The 26531-nt window shown below is 41.2% G+C and overlaps 1 protein-coding gene across 2 annotated transcripts in view; it reads right to left on the bottom strand.

The window, feature by feature from the left end:
* The window catches only part of ZEB1 (zinc finger E-box binding homeobox 1), a 212362-nt gene extending 193344 nt beyond the window's left edge, over nucleotides 1-19018 (bottom strand). Inside the window, exon 1 of one of the 2 annotated variants that reach the window (XM_074946177.1) lies at nucleotides 18908-19018. In XM_074946177.1, the coding sequence (XP_074802278.1) occupies nucleotides 18908-18965 (58 nt within the window). In that variant the 5' untranslated portion in view covers nucleotides 18966-19018. Of the gene's footprint in view, nucleotides 1-16945; nucleotides 17132-18907 lie in introns of those variants that run through there. The other variant, XM_074946178.1, reaches the window with a different exon arrangement.
* Nucleotides 19019-26531: the final 7513 nt, after the last annotated feature.

Here is a 26531-nt window from a genome sequence, read left to right as displayed (position 1 = left end):
CCCCCTTATCACTAGATTAAGGCTAAATTGAAGCAGATGCTGAATGCAACAGTAAGTAGCATTCTTACTGCATGCAGATTAAGCCAATGTTCCTTGCTTGCAGATTTCCAAATTATGTTTTTTTGTTGCAGAAAATGTACCTACCAGAGACTGCTTCTCTCACCATGACCTACTAACACAGTAGAGATGAACTGAAGCACCCTTGGTATGAATGAGAAGAGGCTGTTGTTCAGGTGTTCTGCAAATGCACTCTGGCTTGCATTCCTTTAATTCAGAACAGCACATGCTTGTGAACTTAGGTTAGTAGTTTTGATGTAAGGTCTGAAAATTCAGAGGGCAGCAGGTTCCAAAAGGGAAAAATTGCAAGAGCTTTTATGGAGCCAAGGCCTGCCTCAGAGACAGGCTGGGTTTCTTAATCATCCTCCTCTGGGAAATGTCCTGAAGCCTAGTAGTATTAATCCTTTCCCAGAATTACCTTCTTAGACAAGAAAAGCAGCTATTCATACAGATGGGCAGAAGATAAGCTTGGGGCTAAGAACAGGACTCAGGGAGGTAAGAATATAAGAGTTCTTGAAGGAGGCTGGTAGCCAGGAATGAGCCTAGCTTTCCCCCCCCCCCCCCAAATCACACCCTTTCCCACTTCAATGCCAAAGAGGACTGCAGTCAAATAAATTTAAAAAAAAAAAATCAGTGACTGGAGGCAAAGAGGAAGAATAGTTACATTTTTAATCCCCATAATAGTTATATTATATTTTGAGTGAAGCACACCTCCTAAATGTACCTAGAAGCTTTCTGAAGTGTATTTTAAAAGTTTTATTCTCTGCAGTGCTAATGTAGACAAGAAACAAAAGTTGTCCCTTTGTTTTCTAAAGCAGTTATATACCCAGATACAATACTGAAACGTGTAATTTTTTATGGGGTTTGTGTGAAGACAACTATCAGGTTTAATGAGGACAGCAGATGAGGTTTAGATCTCAGTTAAAAAAAACTTGTTTTTCTTCCAGAATTGGTTAAGACAATACTTAATTAGCTCTTTACATTTAAATATATGTTTTCCTCCTCCCAAAATTAAAGCAAGATTTTTAACCTCAGTGAAAGCAATTTCCTATTTCAAGAGTCCCTTGGAAAGGCATCTTTTCTGAAGAGTAAGTTTTTAAAAAAGGGCTAGTGACTAACATGTTCCACCTCTTAAGTGCTCTTGAGGTTTGATTTCTGTTTTCACTATCGAAGTGTCAAATTAGGAAATGCTCAGTCTAAAGATGTTTTATATAAAAAAACTGTTTGAAGTCACGTCCCAAAGGCATTCAATGTAGCTCTACATAAGTTGAAAACCCACAAGTTGGAGAGAAATTTCCCACAAGCCTTGTGTGCGAGGAGGTAATCTTTCACACAAGACACTGAATAGCGCTTTTCTTCTGAAACAAAGTGTACAAGGTACAGCGAACAAACTGTAAAGGTAACTAAGCCTTTGTCATAGTTCCTCCATCCACACATACTTTACCACACAATGGCTCGTTTACAGATTCAGACCGCTCAAGCTCAATACAGAAACCAATATCCTTTATTGCAAAGTCAATCTACTACAGGAGTAAAATCTCCAAATACTATTACAAGAACCATAATAATTTAGTAGGGGAGGAGGTCTACTATTTGTTTCCCAAACAACAAAACCTTACATGCTTTGAAAATTTAGTCACTACTTTGAGTAAAACCAAAAACCTGCAAAAGGAAATGTAATGAAGATTACACAGTAAAAATGTATATTAAGTTGCTCAATTCTTTATAAAAATAATTTAAGATATTCAAACTGTTTACCTATCATTTTAATATACCACAAATAATCATCTTCCTGCTCCAAGGCCAAGAAGAAAGCAGTGTTTAGTACAGACTTCTGCATCTGTTATCCAAGGTTAAATATACACATTTGTTTACTTCACATAATTAGCCAATTGATGCTACCATTACGTAACAGTGGTGAGTAGAGCAAATAGCAATCATTACATATCAACCAGCAATCTAGTCAGCCATACATTAGTTGTGTACATCACAGGAGACCAGCTAGATTGTTGAGAAGAAAGTCTAGAAGAAATGACTGATAGCCTCCCTACACTCTGCTTGCACTTTCACCTTAGGAAGAAAAGTTACCCCATCCCCCATAAGCCACTATAACAGAATAAAGATAAAACGTGGGGATTATGCCAAATTGACCCCATGCTTTGTTCTCCCCCTCCAGGCACATTCAGTGAAAAGGTCTAAACACACATCTGATTTGACAAGCATTCAGGTTCACAAAGAACATGGTGAAAGTGAAATCATACTTGGGGCATTCATGGGTTCCTATGTCAAAGGTCATTTAGCAGTATTTCAGCTGCTGCTTACTCAGATTTAAAAAGGGGACTAGCTTAACCCTATCTACAGTAATGGAGACTCTGACATGGGAGCTTGAGCTGGCCAAGAATATTTCATGGAATGTTTGGTAAATTTAATTCAAAGAATGTCATTTAGATGAAGCAGCAAAACTAGCTTTTTTTTTTTTTTAAGCAAACGGCACAATTTTGTTTAAGTACAGATAAAAATCCCAAATAAGACTCCTGTTAAAACTGAAATCAAAAACTGAATAAAAAAAAAATCACATCTCAATTTTTATTAATACAGTTCAGCTATAGAGCAACTAATATTGTGAACTGGTGGAAAGCAGGCCCTGAACAGATAATTCAATTGCCGCTTTGCCCCTAAAAATACAGAAAGCATTTTCTGTATAAATGAAAGCTTAGTCAGTTGGATCAAGTATAAAATTCAGATTTAATTATCCTGTCTTATCAGACAGACCTTTGTTACTTTGATAGAAATGCAGAGCTGCAACACACTGATTTCTAACTAGTATCAATTAAAAAGTCACCTCAAATGTCATTTTTACAAAACTGTTCAATACATTTTGAAGAAGACAGTTAGCATGGAGCAATTTGCAACACTAGCAGGCTGGATGGCTACAAAGTTAAAGAGGAGGGGAGACGGCAACTGATAATTGGTGAGGAAAACACACAGTAATGTAAGAAAATAATTTATTCTTTTTAATGCCTTTGTGAAGCACACACACTCCCAGCTACCAAAGACACAGGTGTGAGTTTAGCCGTCGCTTCAGCAAGTTGCAAGATTGTTCTCTGAAAGCACAATCATTGATCAAAGAACTTCCAGTTCAGATTCGCTTTTATTCCAGATTAAAAGTGACTTCATTAGACTATTTTTAATAAAATGTATGTACATCTGGCTTCCAAAACTCATGCTTGACAAAGGTTTTGTTTAAATCTGTAGTTTCTATAGTGTGTGGCTACAATAGGCTAGATTCTATACTGAAGGAAAGGCAGCTTTACACAACCTGAATTCTGGACTGCTCTGAAGGCTGAAGTGGCCTCACCATGAGTTAAAGCAGCCCTGTGCTGCTTTAACTCATGACAGCCTTACTAAAGCGGTTCTGCAGTCCAGAATCTCCATATGACTGAGAATGCCCTCTCCTGTCCCCTAGCACACTCCTATTCTTGTGCCCATGGAGTGCTGCTGGGCAGCGCAGAGTCACTTTCATCCGCCCTACAGTGAGAGAATTACTCTTCAATCACCATAACTCCATATGCTGTTGGAGCAGAGGCCAGAATCTGACTCTGTTGTTTCAATTTTCTGAGGGCATTCTGCACCCAAAAAATAAATAAATAAATAAAATTCTGTACACAATATTTCAAAATTCTGCAAATTTTATTTGTCAAATAAATGTGGAAACTCCAGTATGGCACTGGGGGGCACAGGCCACTGGCTGCACAGAGCAGGGAGACCACTCTGCAGCTCCCTGCCCCGGGGCATGGACTCAGCAGTGAGGCTGCACCTAATCCTGACACAGTGCAAGGACGGGGCCTGCCCCAGAAACATCCCAGGGCTCTGTCCTTCTGTGCCAGGTTCACTGGGTGTGGGCAGGCAGGCTCAGCCTGGCAGGATCCAAGTGTGGAGAGGCTTGGTGTGGGTTGAGTCTAGGGTAACCTGGGTGCAGGGGGGATCTGGATGCACAGGGGCTTGTTGGGGAGGGGGTTCTGGGTGAAAGGGGGGTAATGGGACTCTGCAGGGGTCCAGGTGAAGGTGGTTGGAGCTCAGTGGGGGTGGGGAGTCTGGGTGTGGTGGGGATAGAGCTCAGCAGGGGGTCTGGGTGTGTGTGTGGGGGGGGTAAGTAGGGGGTCCAGATGCAGCTGGTTGGGGCTCAGTGGAGTGGGGATCCAGGTGCAAGTGACTGGACCAGGGGCAGTGGAGCTCGGCTGGGAGGGGGGGTGGTTCTGTGTATGAGGGGATTTGGATGCATGGGGGTTGGGCAGACGGAGGATCAGCTCCCCATACAGCAATCCCTCCCCCTGCAGCTGAGGAGCAATGGGTGCAGGAAGCGAGGGCCGGGGGGAAGTTTGCAGAGCTTTCTGAAGCCTCGGGAGAAATCTGGGGATGGATCTGACCCAGTCCTAGATGCTGTGCAGGAGAAGAGGAAGTCCCACCCTCCCCAGCCCAGCCAGGACTATCAGCTGAGCCTTGGGCAGGGTAGGAGCCACCAGCCAGGTCTTCCCAAGTCCCACCCCCTTCCCCACAGTGATTTGCATCTCTGTCAGCTGCCCTGGGCACCCAAAACATACTGCTGGGGAAGGTTGCATGATCACTCTTGGGGCTTCCCTTTGCTTCCCCATCAGAAAGTCCCTTTTCTGCAGGAAAGCAAAGAAATCTGCAGGGGACATGAATTCTGTGCATGCGCAATGGCGCAGAATTCCCCCAGAAGTAAGATTACAAGGTGATCCTACGCAGACCAGAGGCCCAAGGATAGAGTTTTACTATAACTGCATTTTGCAATCTCCACAAAACCAGTTTTTAACATAGTTTGGACTATCCAGTGTGGACAGAATCTAGTGTTAAAACAAAGTTTTAGAACAGTACTCTCAAACTCAATTTGACAGTTTCAATGAGAGTGACAAATGTAGTCATCTTGTTTGAAAGGCATCATTGCCAGTTGGTTGAGTTAGGATTAGACAATTGAGAAAAAAATCATATTGTACACCACAATATCTGCGGCAGTTTCAGAGTGACTGATGTTTTATGTAGTGAGGAGAAAAAAAAAGAGAAGCAGGGCCTGAAAACAACACGGTTAACCTCCTTTATAGGAGGATTATTCACTATATAATTCCCACTAACAAATTTTTGCAATAGATTTAATATCTGCAGTAATTGTGCTTCGGACACCACCTACCTTGGTAGTTATTCTACCATTATCTTTTTTGTTTAATGCAAGAGTTCTTTCTAACCTAATTAGTTTTTAAAACTTCAGGCAATTGATCCCTCCATTTGTACGGTATTCTCTGCTTTTTCTATAGGTTTTCTGAAGTGTGGGGACCACTGCACAACATTCTAGCAAAAAAGTCACATACCAAGTCAACATTAAGCAGCATTACCACCTCCCTAGTTTTACATGTGATCTTTATAATTGCACATCTACTAACAGTTGTAGAATATTATCCCCTTCATATTCAATTCCCCCTATTTGCTGAAGGTCACAGTTATCTTTGGGCACCTTCCTCCCTCCTTCCATGTATGTGCATTTGAGACTCAGTCGACTGGGACATTCACTTCCGAGAGCGCCAATTCAGTTTGAAAAGCAGGAAGACTTTAGTAACAAAAACATAGGTTGGCCACAGTCATAAGTGTTAAACCTGGTATTCACAAAAATCTACTAGGGCTCCAACACAAGAGTTCATAGCCTGGCTTACATTTTACAGAGTCTCACTGGCAACCTCCCTTCCCAATGGTGGGATGAACCATTCTCTTTAAATTTGAGACTATATAAACTACATCAATTGCCTATGTGGAAAGAAGTATTTTTAATGTTCCAATAATTGATATAGTCTCCATGAGTAGCTTTGGTTCCATTCTCCTCTCACTCACCCCTCCCCACACTAGAAGCTGCTCTACAGAAGGCATCTAGGCTAGTTCTTCCTTGTCTCTAGCTTTTTTTATTTTATTTAAAATATAGACAGCCAGACTTTTCAACGCCATAAAGAGCCTGGATGTCTGTAGAAACAAATCTAAGAAAAGAGGTGGAGGCAGCACCGAGTACCCTGCCAGCTCTCTGTGGACCACAGATAGATCAACAGTAGGTTTCATATTCTAAAGTCGCTCTTTAAAATACAGAAAAATAGAAATAGGAGGGAGGGAAAGGTTATTGACAATAGGATCTAGGATTGAAGGAAAATCTGGTGTAGAGGTACTTAAGACACAATGAAATCTGGAAGGGTCATAAAGTGAGTCTCATGCACATGAAAATGATGCATCTTGAATGACAGTAATTATGGTTAGACCAAGAGAAAAGCAGCCAGGGAGTAAGGAGATCATAAGATATACCTGTCAAAGAGGTAAATAAGAGGTAAATAGAGTAAGAGTTACATATACTTACATTATACGGTAACAAGAACTTAGTGCTTAAATGACAATGAACTAGAGTTCATGTGGCTAAACACTATCCTTTTCCATGTGGAAATTTGAAAACGCTTTGATATGTCAGAGTTTAAGGACTAAAAACAAAATGCCAAGATAGACTAGACTTTCATTCAGGTGAAATGAAACACTGGAAACAAAATTTTGCAAACCTCAAGAGTCTGACTCCTACCATAACAGAACAAACTGTTTCATGTTAACTTGCCAGTTCAATTGACACAAATACAAACTCTCAAAGACACTGCCCTCACTTCATGAGTGGAGGCAAGGTCCAGAAAGTCTCCTTCATTTACAGCAGAACGCAGGAGCAGAGCATCTGCTGGCTAGATGCTGCAAGCCTACCACAAAGCTAATAAAGTCTCTTCCCTCCACCCCAAGCTCTAGTGAAGAGTAGAGGTTAGGAAGAACATGGGTAGCAGAAAATGCTTAAGTCTTTGAAACCCTGATCTGCTGTGATAGGGTACCAGGTTGGGTTGTTTAGGCCTTGAGACACTAACTCCTGAGTATTTCTGCACACCCCTTTATGCCTTTGTTCCACCCAACCAGTAAAGTTATCTGTTCCAAATCTTCTTTCCGTGACCTGCATCCCTGTCTCAATCCACCATGCTTCTGGCCTTCATTCCTTCAAGTAGATCTGATACCCCTTCCAAAAGGGCCTATAAAACCTTAACATCTCTGCCTTTAAGATTAGATAAACCACACTTCTACATACAAAACACTAAATTAAAGTGGAATAAGACACCTGTTCTATTTAACCATACTATCGTGCTACTTTGCGTCACATTCCTCCTGCTATCCCTTGTTTAATCCCTGTCCTTTCAGAATGTATCATCTCTGGAGCAAAGACCTACTCTTTAGATTAGTCTGTAAAGCACCTAGCACACTTGGCACAATGGAGAAGTTGTGGCTGCTTTTAGTACCTTTCTACCAGTTAAATTAAAAAAAATAATAATGGATTAAGGGGAGCTGGTGGATTAAATTTAGACTTTCAAAATATTTAATACAGTCGCTGAAGAGATGCTGTTAAAAAGAGTTGGGAACAGACCTGACATAAATCTACTGTCAGACTTTAAGAACTGGGTAAGAGGAACAATCAAAAACGGCTATTTCTCACTGTGGAAAGAGGTTGATGTGGAAGTGCACCAAGACTGCTTTATATTTTAGAGACACAAGGTGGTTTATTGGACCAACTTCTTCTGGTGAAAGAAACAGAAACTTTCAAACTACACAGAGCTCCTCTACAGATTAAAATGAGTGAAGTGGTAAAGTTTACCGATATAAAATGTTAAGTTACTTAATGTTAAAGAAGGAAGCTAGGACACAAGGAGTGAAGCAGATGCAAGCTGCTGTGTCAAAACCTGCTTTTAATGTCAGGTGTGTCAATATCTTTGAAAACAGCATCTTGTATGCCTAACAGCAGTAGAGCCATTTGTTGAAGCTGTTAGCATTTCCTGCCAACAGTTAGTGTGGCAAGAGAGAAAAGGGGGAAGAAAAAATTCATCAATACTTGCTGGTTCTTGTGCCTGCTGGACCATCCAATACCTTCCTACGGGGAGCTTGTCTAGTTGTTTCTTGCAACCATACCTAGTATTGTGGAGGCTGGTGGGAGACATGGCAGTTCTTTAAGCCTATTCAACCTAGACTATTAAAAAATCTAAGTGGAATGCCTGATACCAGTTAAGATTTTCCCGCAGTTTGCGTAAATATCAAGAGAACAGAAGTCTTTATAACACAAGCAATGTCTGTAGGATGCCAAAGATGGAGTCTCAGGAAGTTTCTGTAGAGAAATCCTGATAAAAGTTTGAGAAATTCAAAGTTCTAAATTGGATAGGTTAGAGGTGAAGGTTGAAATTTAAGGTGCAATGTCCAGTTAGAGAAAATAAAAACTTCAGGAAATTGTAAAATTCATATTGTAAAAAAAGATTGCAACGTTCTGGAGGTGATTTTAAAAACATTTAGAAAATAGACACAAGTTCTACAATTTAGAGGGAAATCTCTCTCACCCACACCCAATAAAGGCCTGTTTGCAAGAAAAATGCAAACCATTTATTTTATTTGTTCCTGTATAGAATGATGACGAGGTAGGGAAAGGCACTACGTATAGGATGGAAAGTTCCCTCTTTCCCTAAACAAGGCTCCAAAACAAAACCAAAAAACAAAACAAAACAAAAAAACCCCACAAATAAGAACATTATTCCACAGGGAGAATTTTATAACGTCCTTGATTTGACATCCCAAGGAATTAGAACAGATTCCGTATATGGAAGTCGTTAGTCTTGGTTTGTTCAGTATCATTATCGTTACCAACTGAGCAAGCATAGTTTATCCATGTTATAACATGCAGAGTTTAAGCCAATCTCTTATTAGATGAAGTAAGAGGTACAGGATACTAGCAAAAATCTTTCTGTATATATTGTAATTATTTAAACTTTATAATACAAACAACAAACAAATCTACAGATGAAATTCAGAGTATAAACACACACTGGAACCAAAAGTTTGAGCTTCTAATTCACTAATGGTATCTGAATTAGTTGTACTCTCTCAAAAGACTTAAGTATAGCTGTGGATGACTCACTGAAGTAATCCTCGCAATACAAGAGTTTAACTTTGGCATGGGAACTATTTTTTCTAGTCCCTTTTCACCACTCAAAAGTTCTGAAATTCCCCTGCATGACGGTCTCATAAAAGATCACACCTCATCTCTGCTAAAACCTAGAACACTTCCTCAAAAGCAGAAAGAAATTGATACAGATCCTATCAGGTTCTCTTCTGACGGGAGAGAAAGTTAATAGGTAGACATCGAGAGAAGCACTGTATTCTCTTCTATCCACACCCTTTTGCTTCAGGAATCAACTGCATCTGGGGATTTGCTTTTGCTACTCGCAACACTTCCTCACGGCAACCGCAGAGTGAACCTAACGAGAGGGAATATCAGTTCCGTTCTGTTGCAACTCCTGGTGCTGCTGCTAGATAGCAACAGGAGCAACAAGGCACAGGCAAAATTCTGTTTAGGAAGAGCAGAGCAGAAGGCTGGACCAAAGAAAATGTTTGCCAGTCTTTGGATGAAGTCAAATCCAGAATTAGTTTGACTGATGGTCACTGTGATGTAGCCTTGGAAAATGAACAAACAAAATGATGGTAAAGAAATCTCAAAAGACAACCCTGAAAGGGGACTGGGGTGGGGCAGGGGGCGCTCAGACTGAAGTGTGGAGAGAAGCTGTGCACAGACACAAATTAAGTATGTATCTGGGAGTAAGGGAAGCAGAGTCTCCCACTCTCCCAAACATTTTCAGATGGAGAATGCCACAACGTTGGTTTTGCTTGTGGGTTTAGTTAGAATATTTTCTTTGAACTACTAGTCCAGCTTGCCACCTTCATCTTAGCAAAAATAACTCTCAACCCGGCACAAGCAATTTTCTCCTTTTTTCTGGGTCTCTTCTCTAATCCATTTCTTCAGATGGAGAGCATTTCCCACCACCACCACCCCTTTTTTTAAGCTACCACCATATTTGTTTGTGGATATTTTGGAATCTTATTTTTCTTACTCCCTCCAAAAGTTCTCCTGTGTTGGCAACCTCTGTACAAAAGGGGGTGGGCACAGCTGACACCATTATCCATCCACACTACTCTATCAGATGCAATTTAGTGAATGAGAGTTTCCTAGAATGATGGGAAGCATTCATAAACCAGGCCCTGAATGCACTAATTTTTCAGCGCTGGACCAGGCAGCAGGGGTACTGATGTGTTCTTTCACTTGACCATTGGTGAAACTACTATCCCACTCCCTTGTTTGTCAGCAACATCCCCTCTTTTTACTCTTCACCAGAACAGCCCCTGTAAATACATCCTCCACAAGAGCAGCAGAGCGATAGATCAGGATTACACCAGTTTCACTATACTACTATTGCCAGCCGCCAGGTCAAGCATTAGAAACAGGAGTAGAAACAGAGACATGTTAAGAACAAAAAGGCATGCTGGAAAACCCAGGATACTTACACCAATTTTACAACACCCTGAAAGGGAGACAAGAGGTCAAATGAAACATGACTGGAGAGAAGCATGAAATGCTGGGTTGGGAGATAAGGATGAACTGACCCAGAAGAATGATGGAGACCGGTAAGAAGTTCAAAAATATCAGCACCTGGCTCTAATCTAAAAGCCTTTTTCTGACTCCTTTGTATCACCATCTCCTTTATCCTTGCCCCCACATTTTGAAAAATGTGTGTTGTGGCCAGGTGCTGGGAAGAGTCTTCCCCCATCAAGAAAATGAAATTAAACCCTTACTGCCCCACCAGTCTTAAACATAAAAATTAGAGTTTCACTACTTTTATTTTCCTCCTTCACTCTCCAGAAGACCAAGGAGAGCAAGTTCTTGTGTAAAACAAAAGTCCTTAAGAGAAAATGCATTCAGAGAGCAACAGTGCTGGTAATGAAATATTTAGACAAGGATTCAGGGACACAGACACAATCACTGTAACAGGGGACTCTGTAAGCTAACATTGTTTTTAAATACTTGGGAGGTGCTAAATACTATGATGGTGGTAGTCCAGGTAAATACCTAGGTAAGTTGTGGGTACCCACATGAATCTAAGTGCAAGTCTGTAGCTTGTTCACCAAATAGGAAGCTTCATTTTTCTGGGCTGCCAAATAGGACTTATCCTAGCCAACACAGCAAAAATTAGAAAGGCACAAAAAGATCAGTAAAAAAATTCATACACAGAAGACATTTTCATAAAAGAGGCAGTTTTAAAAAGACTACGGTTATTTAGTTTGAAGTGGAGAGAGAGACTGAGAATACAGGAGTACAACAATATAGAACAATGAGTGGTTTCAACCTAGTCATGGACTTCCGTTACTCTTTCCTATAATTTAAAAAACAAAGGACACACTTGAAATTAAAAAGCTAAAAAAACTGATTAAAGACTGATGAGAAACTCCTGTGCATCTCATAATTAACCTGTGGGATTGACTAAATCAGGATATTGGAAGCAATAGCCAAGTGAGATTTTAAAAGATTGCCCATTTACATGAAGAACATGTAAGGAGAAAAGTTAAGGGTTAGCAATCCTAGTGTTTCAAAGCATAAGCTGATCAACTGATGTCAAAAAAATATTTTATACTATTGTCTCGCATTGCACAACCAGCCAATGGCACTATGTTGTAAGAGATGGGTGTACACTTTTCACGAAAAGATCACCAGGATAGATCACCATAGAGGCAAGGTACCAAACTTCAGTGACAGTTGGAATGCTCCCATTTCCCCACCCCCTACAAAAGAGTAAAGGAATCGTTTTTTCTTCAACACCTCCCAATGTTTTCCTAAAACCAGTTATCCCCTCTATCCCAATCAACCTACACTCCTTTTCAGTAAATGAATGAAAAGACAGTCCCCCTGTCACCAGAGATTAGTTTATGATGCCCTCGACTTCACCCACAAGTCTACATATTCCTCAGTTAGGATGCCAGCCCTCCGCCCAAACCCATGATCCAGCGTTGGTGGTGACTGTACAAGCAGCCACCACCTCACCAGGCCACCCTACTTCTGAGAGTGGCCTTCTCTGCTGCCCTGTCCTAAAAGCAGCAATTCCCTCTCTTCCTGCCCCACCAAGCAGTGATGATACTGGAGATGTCCAGACAGTTTAGGAAGACATCACCGAATAGATTTATGCTGTCTCTTTTCACACTTGAATGACTATGCATGCAGCCATGCTAGAAATGAGGGCTAGAAATTTTAAAAACAAACATAATTCAGCAGATGCTTATTGTGCCTACCTTGAACAGGTGGATTCCAACCCAATTCATACCTAAAAATGAAAAAACCCACCATGCTGCTACTTTTTAGATGCTTTCTGAAACTAGCAATTCCAGCCATCCAATAGTGCTCTCTCTCTCTGAGCCACAGTCGACCAAGGGCAGGTCAAGCAGTCTCCTCCCCGATAGAACTCATATATTAACCATCTAAGTAAAGACTCACACCAGCTACTCGGACACCTGAGAAGATTTAGACTGTTAAACACTGGTTAGCATTTTTTACAGTTCAATTCCCTCATTCATTTTATTTTATTTGTGTCCCTGCCTACACTCTGTTTTGCAATAGATTTATTGCTTGTTATGCTGTGCAAAATCAAGGTATAGAACTTTTGCTCCTCATTCCTTCCACATCAACTTTAAATGTAGGAAGAGTCATTCATGAAGAAAGTGTCCTAATTTTTTCTTTAATCATTTTTAGTTGGTTTTGATTAAGTACCACTGCTTGACATGTATGGTACCTGCACCTTGATATGTAGGAACAGAACTTAGTATTTGTATGTATTGACTTTAAGTCAGTCAAAGGGGCTTCCTAAGCATTTAATAGGCATTTGCCGAATTTTTATTCTAGATCCATCCCTTTTCTTTAAAGCTCTCCCTTCACCAGAGAGGATGCACACTCTTGATGGCAAAACATGGACTGGGATTCAAGGGATCTGGGTTCAATTCCGGTCACATGTCTACATGTGTGACCTTGGGCAAATCACTTAAGGGCCATATTTTTTCTAGAAAGCTCACTTCCCATTTAGGTACCAATATGAACTGGCTAAATTTTCAAGACAGGTCAGCACAACAGGTGCAGAGTTCTTAAAGTCTGGTTATATGTGGCAAAATAGCAACTGTTGGGTGCCGAGCACCTTTACAAATCTGTTCCTTATTTACGTGCCTACAAAGAAACTTTTAAAAATTTGATCCTATTTGTGGGTACATTTGAAAATGTAGCTTTAGGCCCTTTGCTCAAGGTCACAAAGAAATCTGTAGCAAAGCCAGAATTGGACCCAGTTCTCCAGAGTCTCATCTTTTTGGGGCAGGCACTGTGTCTTCCGTTTTGCGTAGAGCCTACCACAACCAGAACCTCTAGGCGCTACAAAAGATAAAAAATTTTAACATTAATAGCACTTGTTGCACTTCTATGGTCACAAGAAGGTGTGCCTCATAAGTGATATGCATAATCAGCTCTCATTTGTCTCCATCTTTGTAAAAAATACAGCAACCAATTAAAAGCAACTAATTTTTATTAACATAGTGGCTGCAGCTAAAAGTTTGAGCACCTGAGGGTTTGTTTTTGTTTTCTTTATTAAAACCAGCAGGTTGGATAGTCTCAGTCTTAGCAGTGTTTCCTCTTGTAAGTATTCTGAATAATTGCTCAAGCAGATATTTTGCTCAAGGATTTAAAAAAAAAGCCACCAATCTGCAGTCACTGTAATGCTAGTCACATGTATGTAAGTGAGTTTAAAAAAAGGACATAATGAAAGAATATAACATCCCTAGGAACAGAAGTGTAAATAATGGTTTTATAATCATCAATATCCCTTGCTGAGAATATCCCATGTTTCTGTAGTCATTTCCACATGTGCAAAGGCACAATACCTGAAATATGTAAAATGATGAGAAAAATAATAAGTATACAAATCTTAACAGAGGATAATTAAGAACAGATGAACCAACACTATACCACCTCCCTCAGGAAGAGCTCTGTGTAGCTTGAAACTTTGTCTCTCACCAATAGAAATCGGTCCAATAAAGATATTGCTTCACCTGTCCTGTCTCTCTAACCTCCCTCCTAAAACAGAATATAAATTCTACCAATAATCTAATTGCCTGAACTTTATCTTCTTTTGTACATACAATTAAGGAGACAGGCTCATCTAGATACCAGGCTGATAACCACTGAAGACATAAAACCCAAATTCAGAAGTCAACAAAAGCTGGGACACTCGTACAGAGCCTGATGCAGAGCCCAGTGAGATCTATGGAAAGACTCCTTTAACGCTCTCAATGGGGAGGAATATTTGATATGATAAAAGGTAACTCAAAACAAAAGACTCATTCAATTAATTGAACACCCACCTCCCCCAAACATCTAAACTCCTGATATAAGAAAGCTGATGCCAGGCTGAGGAAGTTAATTTAAGCTTCTGTAACGTATAGTCAGACTTAAACTTCTATTCCTCTACATAGAAGCTTGTCTGCTTGCAGTTTTTTCATTGAAAAGTGCTGTAAAAATTAAAGTGAAAATATTTCTGCTATTAGAAGTAAATAAGCCGATTAACTTCAAATAACAGGCTTTACATCCATTTTTATCCTAGACACAAACAATCCAGAAGAAAGTTAAAAAGGAGAAAACTGGATTTGATTTTCAAATTGTCAAAAATTGCATTTAGTTTACATGAGATACTGGATTTCTTTGGATTAATTCAATTGGCTGAGCAGAACCTGTTCACTGTCCCTAGAATTTTAACTTGGGCTACATTCCTCAATTCCCAAATTGCACGTTTAAATTAATGCTGGAGTGAAAACAGGATACCTACTGGGAAGGTTGGGGGGAGAAAGGCATGAAAAAGAAAGTAGTATCCCAAGTGTCACAAACACCTGACATCCTGCCAGTTGTTAACACCTTGAAGGTAACAAACATGTCATACTTTTGGCTTATTTGGAAGCAGTGTTATTTTTAATCTATATTTTAGCATACGGAAGATATATAAAATAATTATATAATAAAATCGTAAATGAAGAAAAGACAACTGTAAAATGGTTAGAGAGTCACTAATAAAAAAAAGCTTTCCTGAAAATGTTTGTCTATCATTGTTAGAAGTAATATTATGTATTAGTATAAGTGAAAGGTTAGAGAAAAATCCACCTTATTTTTAATTTTGTAAACATGATTGGCTAGTAAGTTTCACATGTTCCTCTGCATGTAGAAAGACTTATTTTTTAAAAGTGGAAATATTTTAATCAACACAAAAAGCTGGTAAAGGTACTCAATGTAAGATGTAGTGCTCACAAGGTGTCTGTAGTTGTGTCTAAACTCATTTTTTGAAAATTACTATTTTGAGTTGACTGTCCATTTAGCCTTCCTGCAGAAGAAGTTTATTTAAACACTATGATAGAAATAAGTAATAGTTGTTGCTTTCTGACTTTTAAATTAAAAGGACATTCACCATCAACCATTATTAATCATTACCATAACAACCATTTAAATAAGAATTAAGCAACATGCATGCTAAATATGCTAATAAAGTCTTTAATTGAAGAGGTGTGACCTAAAGCCATAGGGACAAAACAATATCCTTAGGCCCTGAGCCCGAACATTGAACCACGCTGTTGGACCCCTGTGCCTACACGAGACCCACTGACTTCTAAAGACTGAAGAATCAGGGCCTTCTTCCTGTCCCTCCTCCCCTCACCGGCACAAAAATACTAAACGAAAAACATACAATCACTCAAGAGTCTTTGTGTTGCTACTGTTTAGAGTCTGGTAATTTAATTCTAATTATACAGACACACTATACAGACATTTATTCTTTGGATCTTTTTATGTGTGTTATGCTGCTCTTTAATCAATGGTTTATTTAGGAATGAACTGGAAGTGCCAGATATTGGTTCTACCAGAAAGCTTTCACTGGCAACAATCAGATCTTTCGCTAGAATCCAGTATTGGCCATAGAATCCAGTATTCAAAAGGCAGCAAAGTAACTAGCTCCAGAGACAGAAAGGTTTACAGCTGTCTTTCCATCCAGAGTTAATGTACCAGAATGGCAGCCATAAGTTTGGACTCCCAACAGGGGAAGAAAGGAGAAAAGCATAGGTATTTAAAAAAAAAAAAAAAAAGTAGATAATTGACAGCATCAAAAAAGTCATGGTAAATCAATTAGAGCTTGTATGTGCCTCCATTACATGAGCAACAGCTTTAAAGTTTAGAGTACACAGTTTGGTGTTCTAGCCATACACTGTTGACGTCCAGTAAAATGTCCTGCAGGGGGAAGAGATGTAGAGGGAGAAAGGAACAGAGTACAAATTAATTTACTGCATATGCCTAGTAACAGTGGCTAGAGGATCTACTGTTCCTTAATCTTAGATTAACAAAAAGATCTCTATCTATAGTACATTTAGAAGCTTGCCACAGAAATAATTTCAGTTACTTATTTGTGCTAAAGGTTTAACATTTTTTTCTATCAATTTTCTTCAGTAAATATTTGCAAGTCAGACATAAGCCCACTGCCGAGAAATCTCTATTATCCAGCATCTATTATCTAACCTATCCGCATGCTTCAATACACATCTTAAGAAGTTATTTTTAATTTGCAATAAAAAAATTCTAGACAAAATTAGTTAATAAAGAATAAAACGCCTCTGATAACAAAAAGGTGCAATGATGAGGACCAAAAGTGACGAAGATGAAAGACACCTGAATGGCCTTATACACCTTTTGTTTTCTGCAAGCGATGCACGCTGCAGACAAAACGTTTTGTCCTAAACAGCCTCAAATCTGTTTTCTAATATTAAGCACAAAGGAAAAAACACTGACAGCAAGCGTGGTAAATAAATCCCTCCCTAGAGAATGAAAGCAGCAGACAGGAGGGGGCTGACATGCATGCAGGAGAAAACTAAACACCATCTTTTTTTCTACCTGCACAAGTTGCCATTTGCTGCAGCGATCGAGAGCCTCTTTTTCCCGTTGATTCCAAAAGCTAGGTTTTCGGAAAAAAAAATCTCTCTCTCTCTCGCAAGTCATCTGTTGATATGCTTTAAGAGGATGATATTCATATCACGGGATCTTTAAGATAAAATCCATTTTCTTTCCTGCTCAGGTAAACATGTTTACTGCTCCCGCACAGACACTGGGTGGTTCAGACTCACATGTCACACACATGTCGTCAGCAACAAGAAAAGCCCCTTTCTCTGATCATCAACATTTTAAATAAGGTGGAAGAGAAAAGCACTTTCTAAACTTACCTCTAATAAAGCCACATCAACTAAATATAAGTACTGACGTAAAACAGAAAATTAAAAACTGCAATTTTAAATACACCGATACTTGCTATAATAAAAACATCTCCCTACAGTAAAAATAAGAGAGCCACGAGTTCAGAACGATCAGATCAACTTGTTAGTCCCTTAAAAGGCCAATGTTTACATACGCATTTATATACCTAAACAATTCGAAGCAGTGATCAGAAACATCAATCCCCTGACTCAAATATATTAAAAATAAACAAAATAAAAACTGTTCACGCGGTAAGAATCACAGCTGAAAGCCTTCCTATCCGTGACCCTACACAGGAAATACCACATAAAACCTAAAATTGCCAAGGACGGTTACAAAACCTCCCGTTTAACATCCCATTAAAAAGAGTTACTCCACCAACAGAGCTGTTTCCTTATTTTCTGAAGATAAACACGGAGTAGGACTTATGAGCGTTTATTCCCCCCTCTATTTATCCTCAAAATGCGTTTTGAAGTAACACACGTACCAAAAAAACAGCCCCTTAAGTCTGAAATGTAAATGTAATTCCTTATATAGACTGCAGCAGTTCAGACACACAGCAGAGGGGCCCCTGGCCAAACCGTTACCACCCATTATTATACAAACAGGTACCTCCAAAGCCAAAGGAAGGGAAGAAACTTCACCGAATCGCATTGCCTCCCCCGCCACACAGACAGAAACCCTCCCTTCCCCGCCACTCCTATGAAACCTATTTGTCCCGACAATCCTGCAGAGATCGGGACTTTTTTAGGGAGGAGAAACAGCCCAGTCAACGGCCGCAAACAGAAATAAACTTGCGCTGCAGTAAAGGCGGCTCCGAAAGTAGCAAGCGGGCTATTTTGGGGGGTGGGGGAGGTTCCCCTCTCACTGCGGTCCCCCGGGCGTGGGGGTGAGGGTGTTTTCCCCGCAAATCGATATGCACTGCAGTACGCAACAGTGCCTCCCCCCGGGCCGCCGCCGGGGCCAGCAGCCCCTTCCGTCACCCCACTCCACTCCGCGGGTGGGTCCCAGTCACCCCAGGTAACGCCTCACACCAGCCCGCCTCCCCCCCCCCCCCCGGAGCACGCGGGGAAAGTACCGCTGGGGACAGAGACAGCCGCCCCGGCGGCAGCGAGGGGGGCGCCCCGCTCCGGCCCGGGGCGCGCACGCTGCCCGCCCGGGGCGGAGGCGCCTGCCCCCGCTCTCTCTCTCGCACCCAGGTAACAAGTTTGGGAGTTGGGCTGCCAGGGCCGGCCGAGCCTCCCCGCGCTCGCCCGAGGGGCTCGGAGCCCCGCGAGGGGGGACCCGCCGCCCCGGGGAGCGGCAGGAGAAGGTGCTGCCGCTGCCGGGCGTGTGGGGGAGGCAGCGTGTAACGGTCCCGGACAGGCGGCTGAGCGAGGAGGCACCACTAGGCGGAGGAGGGAGGCAGGGAGCGAGCGCGGAGGGAGGGAGCGAGGGAGGCACCAGGTAGCGGATATAACGGTGCAGAGGGAGCCGGGCACCCAGCGAGGAGCAGCAGGGAAATTACTTTCTACTTCTCCCGTCCCCCCTGCACTCCTGGCGGCCCGGCCCGGCCCCGGAGCCGGCCCGGCGCGGAGCGGGCCGCTGCCCTGCGGGCTGACTGACCGTTATTGCGCCTCGGGTTCGCCTGCTTCCTGCGCTTACACCTGGGGCCATCCGCCATGATCCTCTCGCTTGTGTCTAAATGCTCCAGTCACCTCCTCCCCCTCCCTCCCCTCCCACCCCTCCCCCCCGGACCTGGTTTACGACACTGGGTGGTTTTACTTTTACATCACCTTCCTACACCTAGTTCTCGGCCGGAACCTTGTTGCCAGGGGAGACGGGTGCTTTACGGCAGCACGTTTGAACGGGGAAGAGGGAAAAGTTCCTGCCTCAGGTGCCGGGGTAGAGGGGAGCGCAGTGCGGGCTGTGGCGCCGACCCGGGGATCGGGAGCGAAAGAGGGGCGGGGGATCCCCGTGGGTAAGAGGTATGTGGGAGGGGGATCCCCGTGGGTAAGGGGTGTGCGGGAGGGGGGATCCCTACCGGGGGCGGAGCGGGGCGGGGAATCCCATGGGCGGGAGGCGAGAGGGATACCCTTGGGCCCGGGGTGTGCAGGAAGGGGATCCCCACCGAGGAAGGCGGGGATTCCTGTGAGCATGGGTGTGTGGGAGGGGGATCTCCCCGGAGCCCCGTGCGGAGCCGAGTCGGGGGGGTTTCCGTGTGTGACGGGTATGCTCGTGGGCAGGGATACTAATGTCTACAGCAAAATTATCGAATCAAAATCCCCTTTCAGTCATCTCCAGAAGAGAGAGACTTAGTTTAAAAGTTATGTTCAGTGAAGGAGTCGTCTCCCCCCCCCCCCCAAAATGGGCCTGTCTCCTTCCCCAAAGACACTAGGGGCAGGTCTTACCTCTTGTCTTCCACATGAATCTCTCTCTCACCATCACCCTCAAAATAGCTGGAGAGATTTTGCAAGTCAGGGTTTGTTTGGTGTACAAGCCTATAGAGAAGATCTGATTTACTAAATAAAGCACTTGGTGTTAGGAAATAAAAGGTTAACTGAGGCCAAGAAGAGAATTAAGTTTGACTTCCCAAGTGCAAAATGGCAGAGAAGCTCCACTTGTAGTCATAACAGCTCCAGAACATAATGTATGTTACATATTTGTCATTTTCTTCTCCACTTGTATAGCATGACCTCACTTACCTCTTACCATAATCTCCATCACCATATAGATATGAAGTAACTGATTGATTTGTCATGTACTTCAAAGTAATATGAGATGATTTACATAAATAATGTTGATATTGCATTACAGGGCTCTAATCAAGAAAGAAAAGAACTAGAAGAAAAGTGAGCTGTCTCCACAATGTAAAGAATTTGTCAAATATCTTTTTAACAAACCATATTTTCTACTTTACCGGGGTGGAGAGGTTATACACACCAAAAAGATGTTGTTATTTTTAAAATTAAAAACCCACATATTTCTTTATTTAATAAATACCTTCAGTAATTAAAACATTGAAAATGTTAGACATTTGATTGATCTTTCACCATTTATGCTATTTGTTTACTTTTTACATTTCACTCAGTTTAGAGAACAAAAACAAATTAGTCAGTTTCCCTCTTATTTCTAGTTATTCTCACTTCCTTGTTCTCATGCACTCGAATAATTCTGTGATGTTTAGGTTGCCAACACTTCTGTGAATGGTTAAATCTGAACAGAACACAGTAAATTTCAGGGAAAACATTTCTACTTGTATTAGATTTTTAAAAATAATTTTAAAACTACTAAATCTGGGGCCTAAATTACCTTATCACATTCCGTTAGGTAGTCTGTGTATTCATGTACATATATGACCTCATTTTATAGAAACAATGGGTTTTTAAACTGAAGTGACTTTTTCTTAATTGAAAAATGACAGAGAAAACTGAAACATGAGATTCCACAGATTTCTCAAATATTTTCTCATAACGCTGATCTATGTAAGCTAATTTTTTGCGGCTGTGTATTTGTTCTATACATTGTGTTAAAGGGACAGGGCAGTCCACAGTCTCAAAGTGTATGCAAGTTATGGATTTATTTGTTCAGATGCCTAAGTATGCCACAGCTCTCATTTACAGGCACATGTCAGCATTGTTTGAGTGTGCATACTTCTGAAAATTTGGGTAAGTTTAGGCTCAGCATTTAGGGGCAGATCCTTAGCTGGTGTAAATTACCAGCGCTCCATTGAGTTCAGTGAAACTATAACAGTTTATGCCTGCTAAGGATCTGCCCATTAGGCCTTTTTTAAAAAGAGTTACAAATCATAATAGAAATCTTTTTATGAATTAAAAGTTTCTGAAACCCAAGTACAAGGGTACCTTAGAATCACAAAGTGAAATGGACTATGAAATACAAGTGAAACCCTCAGTAAAATATTATTGTTAAAAGTGAGTAAATTACAAAGAGTAAAAAAATATAAATGCTGAAAAGTAAGGCAGGGTTTTAATTTTGTCTAGGGCCCAGTCCTGCAAGCTGCTCTGCGTACAAGCAAACATCCAGTCCTATGGAGCACCTTTCAGGTCAGGGCCTAAGGCAGTGGTTCTCAACCCATGGGCCACATACAGCCCAATCAGCACACAGTTGTGGCCCATATGACATCCTCAGGGCTATACAGGTAGTGTATATATATGCATGTATATATATATATATTGTGTGGATGCAGCCTGCATAACACATAGAGAGCTGCATATGCAGCCCACAATGGTAAATAGGTTGAGAACCACTGCCCTAAGGTATTAGTAACACAGGTAATAAATTTAAATGCTTGTAATTCTACAGATGATGTTTGTCCTGAGCGTCGCTTGTGGAGTACTGTGCTAGGATTTCAGTCTCTTTAAACTTGTGATGTTTTAGATGGCAGTTGCAGAAGATGGGGAAAAAAATCTCATGTTTAATTCACCATTCATACTCTCTTTATTCAAAAGGTTTATAACACTTGTCTCTTGCACGCACAGTACCAAAATCCAAACTTCTCCTTTGTATGTGTCCTTCAGTCAGCTTGTTTTGATTCTGTTTTGTAACTTGTCATCTTTGGGGGGAAAAAATCACTTTGGCTCTTAGGTTTAAAGAAGCTGCGATTCCTATCAAGGTGCTTTCCTCAGGCTGCTGAGAGGGAGAAGGGGAAGATTATTTCCTTCCCTAGAGCCTCTTGATTGTTGTAGGAAGGTATCGTTTCTCTGCTTCTTTATTTCTCCTTGAGCCTACTGGCTGCTCTGCATGATGGGGTATATCTCTTGCTATTCTTGACTTTCCTCAGCCTCACCTCTGAGGTTTTGTTCAGTTTTATCTGATACTCCTTGTGAATAGTTGCAGTGCTTGTTCACACACTTGTCTCTTGGAGATTTGTAAGCAACAGCAGAAAGAAAACAGATGACATTTGTTGTCATTTTCTCTGCTGACCACCAGTTTGTGAAGAGCAGAAGTGAAACTGACAGGAGCATTCTTAATTTCATACTGCTGCTGCTTAGAAATAATAGGAGGGACACTGGAGTGATCTGTTTGTAGTCACATGAAGACAGCACTGAATTTAGTTTACATTTGGATGGTTAACTGCAACCAAAAGGATTAGCAACTAAAAAAAGAGAAGCTAGAGTTTGCATAAATTGATGGATTAGCCCACAACCACCACTTGAAAGCCTCCCAGTTACCATTAAGAAGTAGATGAGTGGATTTTTTGAACCTTGCTATATTTAATCACCAAGCAACTGCGGATCTCAGCCTCTCATGAAGAATGTCATATACTCACTATACTGTTTTTAAAAGTTTGTCACAATAAATAAAAAAGCCATCGTCAAATATGATGATTTGGCCTAATGAATCTCTTCTGATTCCTCATACAGGCCAGTTAGTTAAATGTTATTACTGCATTTATAAGATGCCCATCACTGTAGTATCTAGGCACATCTTACAAGGTTTAAATTGTGTCAATTTATATTGTAAATGAGAATTAGGAAACATGAAACCCGTTATTATTCTCATCTTTTAATCTGATTTTACAGCTAGGAACCTAGGAATTAATGGTTTAATTATATGTAAACGTCTGGGCAAAGAGATGTATCTTGTGGCTCTTTCTAAACATAGCCTGGTTTGTAAGCATATTTCTTTATAGAAAGAATTCCAGAGATGTGGCCAGCTACCAAAAATACCCAGTTTTCAGCTCCATATGAATATTATACAAATTTAGTTCCAGTTAAATATGAATTTAATTTGTGCAATATGGACATAATGTGCTTGAAACTTTTAGGATTGAAAGTCTTTGGTTGGGAGGGGATGCAAACTGTGTTAAGAAAATAATTACAAAGTCACATTAGTGTAAGTGCATTGTAAACCATGTAAAATGGGAATATTTTGTGCTCATGGTTACCATACAAAATTTTTTCATTTATTAATATAAGTACTTATTATTGTATTGTATAATTAAGGATCTTTTCTTTATACAATTCAACAAAAAATAAAAATTTAAAAATATTGGGTTTATCTACTTTTTATCCTCTCAAACTTTTTTTCCCTATTTGAGAACTTTACCATGAAATTCTCTCTCTGTGTTTGAGTCCTGTTGCTGAACATTAATTGTGGTCCAACTATCATCCTTACCAACCTGAAAAAACACCATGTGCAATTTATATAAAAATAATTAAATAGTTCTACAAATCTCTCTAGTAAGTGAAAAGAGACTTCTCAGAAAGTCATAACCTTAGTTTTCACTATGCTTAAGTGCCATGAAGCACCACTTGTGTAAATTATACCTACTATGGGCTGGTCAGACTTTTGTGTATTTTTCTTTTGAAATTTTCTTTGTAAACATGTAAAGAATCATACATATCCAGACTACTTCCCTACCATTTTGTTTGTCTTGCGTACTTTTCACTCACATTCCATTCCCAATGCTGTCACAGATAGGTCTACTGTTAGAAGGCAATTAACCCAGGATGATGCTCTATGCCAATTTTGTGATTTATGTAGGAGGGTACCATTGTGCTACTTCGTTGTATAAATTTAATGAATAGGACAAACAGTGTCTAATTCTCCACTCTTACACCAATTTTACTCTGGGGATCCATGTCCTAGAGTGTAGCATGTATGAACCAGCCACGTGGATTTACAAACACCCTCCATAAGAAAAATACTGTTTAGGAAAAGGAGGAATGTAATCGAGGAAGTTCTACCACCATTCCTCTCAGGGTTCCTTCCCCACTCTGAACTCTGGGGTACAGATGTGGGGACCTGCATGAAAGACCCCCTAAACTTATTTTTACCAGCTTAGGTTAAAAACTTTCCCAAGGCACAAATTCCGCCTTTTCCTTGAACAATATGCTGCCACCACCAAGTGATTTAGACAAAGAACCAGGGAAAGGACCACTTGGAGTCCTATTCCCCTCAAGCCCTACACCCCCTTTCCTGGGGAAGGCTTGAGAATAATATCTTCACCAGTTGGTACAGGTGAACACAGACCCAAACTCTTGGATCTTAAGAACAATGAAAAATCAATCAGGTTCTTAAAAGAAGAATTTTATTTAAAGAAAAGGTAAAAGAATCACCTCTGTAAAATCAGGATGGTAAATACTTTAGAGGGTAATCAGATTGAAAATACAGAGGATTCCTCTCTAGGCAAAACCTTAAAGTTACAAAAAAATGGGATAAACCTCCGTCTAGCAAAGGGAAAATTCACAAGCAGAAGAAAAGATAATCTAACATGCCTTGCCTGGCTTTTACTTACAAATTTCGTAATATGAGAGACTTTTAGGATGGTTTATAGGAGAAGGAGTTTTCTGACCTGATGCTTCTCTGCTTTCCTCAGAGAACACACCAACAAAGCCTTCCCTCCCCCTCAAGATTTGAAAGTATCTTCTTTCCCCATTGGTCCTTTTGGTCAGGTGCCAACCAGGTTATTTGAGCTTCTTAACCTTACAGGTAAGGAGGAATTCTAGGCTACCCTTAGCTGTATGGTTATGACACGCCCCCAAATCACAGACGGTGCTGGACAGCCTGTACCACACTGGCTGTGATTTCTTCCTGGAGCGCTAGGAGAAAACAGAATTAAGACACATGCACCTCTAGAGATACAACTAATTATATAAAAACTAACAATATGTTCCACATTTCAAGAACAATTTTAACTAGTTGATTCTGGGAAACTTTCATGGGAGAGTGCATCAGCCACTTTGTTAGAAGCTCCTGAAATGTGTTGTATTTCAAAATCAAAATCTTGGAGAGCTAAACTCCACCAAAGAAGTTTTTTGTTATTTCCCTTGGCGGTATGAAGCCACTTCAGCACAGCATGGTCTGTTTGCACGTGGAAACGCCGTCCCCAAACGTATGGGCGTAGCTTTTCCAGAGTGTACACAATGGCGTAACATTCCTTTTTGCTGATTGACCAGTGACTTTCCCTCTCAGACAGTTTCTTGCTGAGAAACAAGTGAGGATGTAATTCTTGATCTGGTTCTTCCTGCATTAAAACTGCTCCCACACCACGCTCGGACGCATCTGTGGTTACTAGGAAAGGTTTGTCAAAATCTGGGGCCCTTAGCACAGGGTCAGACATGAGTGTTGCTTTAAGCTGGTCAAAGACCTTCTGACACTCTTCAGTCCACTGAACTGCATTTGGCTGTTTCTTTTTGGTTAGGTCTGTCAGTGAGGCGGCGATTTGGCTGTAGTGCAGTACAAATCACCTGTAATATCCGGCCAAGCCTAAGAAGGATTGGACCTGTTTCTTTGACTTTGGGACAGGGGACTTTTGGATAGCATTCACTTTGGCCTGTAGGGGGTTGATAGTTCCTTGACCCACCTGGTGTCCAAGGAAAGTCACTTTGTTTAGGCCTATTTGACGTTTTTTAGCCTTAACAGTTAGCCCTGCCTTCCTTATATGCTTGAAGACTTTTTGCAGATGCTCCAGGTGTTCTGCCCATGAATCAGAAAAGATGTCCACATCGTCAAGGTAGGCAACTGCAGCTTCTCCCAATCCTGCTAGGAGACTACCTACATCTTTTTTGAAAGTGGCAGGTGCATTTTGCAGCCCGAAAGGGAGCACATTAAATTCATACAGCCCTACATGGGTGATGAAGGCTGACCTTTCCTTGGCGGATTCATCCAGCGGTACTTACCAGTACCCCTTGGTTAAATCTAAGGTAGAGATGAACTGGGCACATTCCGGTTTCTCCAATAGCTCATCTGTGTGTGGCATTGGATAGTTGTCTGGGCGAGTTACAGCATTTAGCTTATGGTAGTCCATGCAAAAGTGTATCTCCCCATCCGGTTTGGGAACTAGAACCACTGGAGATGCCCATGCACTGTTAGAGGGGCAGATTACACCCATCTGTAGCATGTTCTGGATCTCCCGTTCTATAGCAGTTGAGGAGACACCTGGTACGGTTAGGCTCTAATTGGGTGAGCCTTATCTGTGTCAATGGAGTGGTATGCCCGTTCGGTCTGTCCTGGGGTGGCTGAGAACATCGGTGCGAATCTAGTGCACAACTCTTTGATCTGCTGGCACTGAATACGTCCGAGGGTCATTGAGAGGTTCACCTCTTCCACGCCACTGTCACTTTTTCCTTCGTAGTAGACACCTTCAGGCCACTCAGCGTCATCTCCTCCCTGGGCTGTAAACTGACAAACCTTTAATTCTCTGGAATAAAAGGGCTTTAGAGCATTAACATGGTACACTTTTGGCTTTAGGTTTGAGGTGGGGAATGTTATGAGATAGTTAACA

The sequence above is a fragment of the Natator depressus genome, chromosome 2, assembly GCF_965152275.1.
Source record: "Natator depressus isolate rNatDep1 chromosome 2, rNatDep2.hap1, whole genome shotgun sequence".
Lineage (NCBI taxonomy): Eukaryota > Metazoa > Chordata > Testudines > Cheloniidae > Natator > Natator depressus.
Note: the sequence above shows the minus strand (reverse complement) of the source record. Positions and strands in the feature narration are given on the sequence as shown.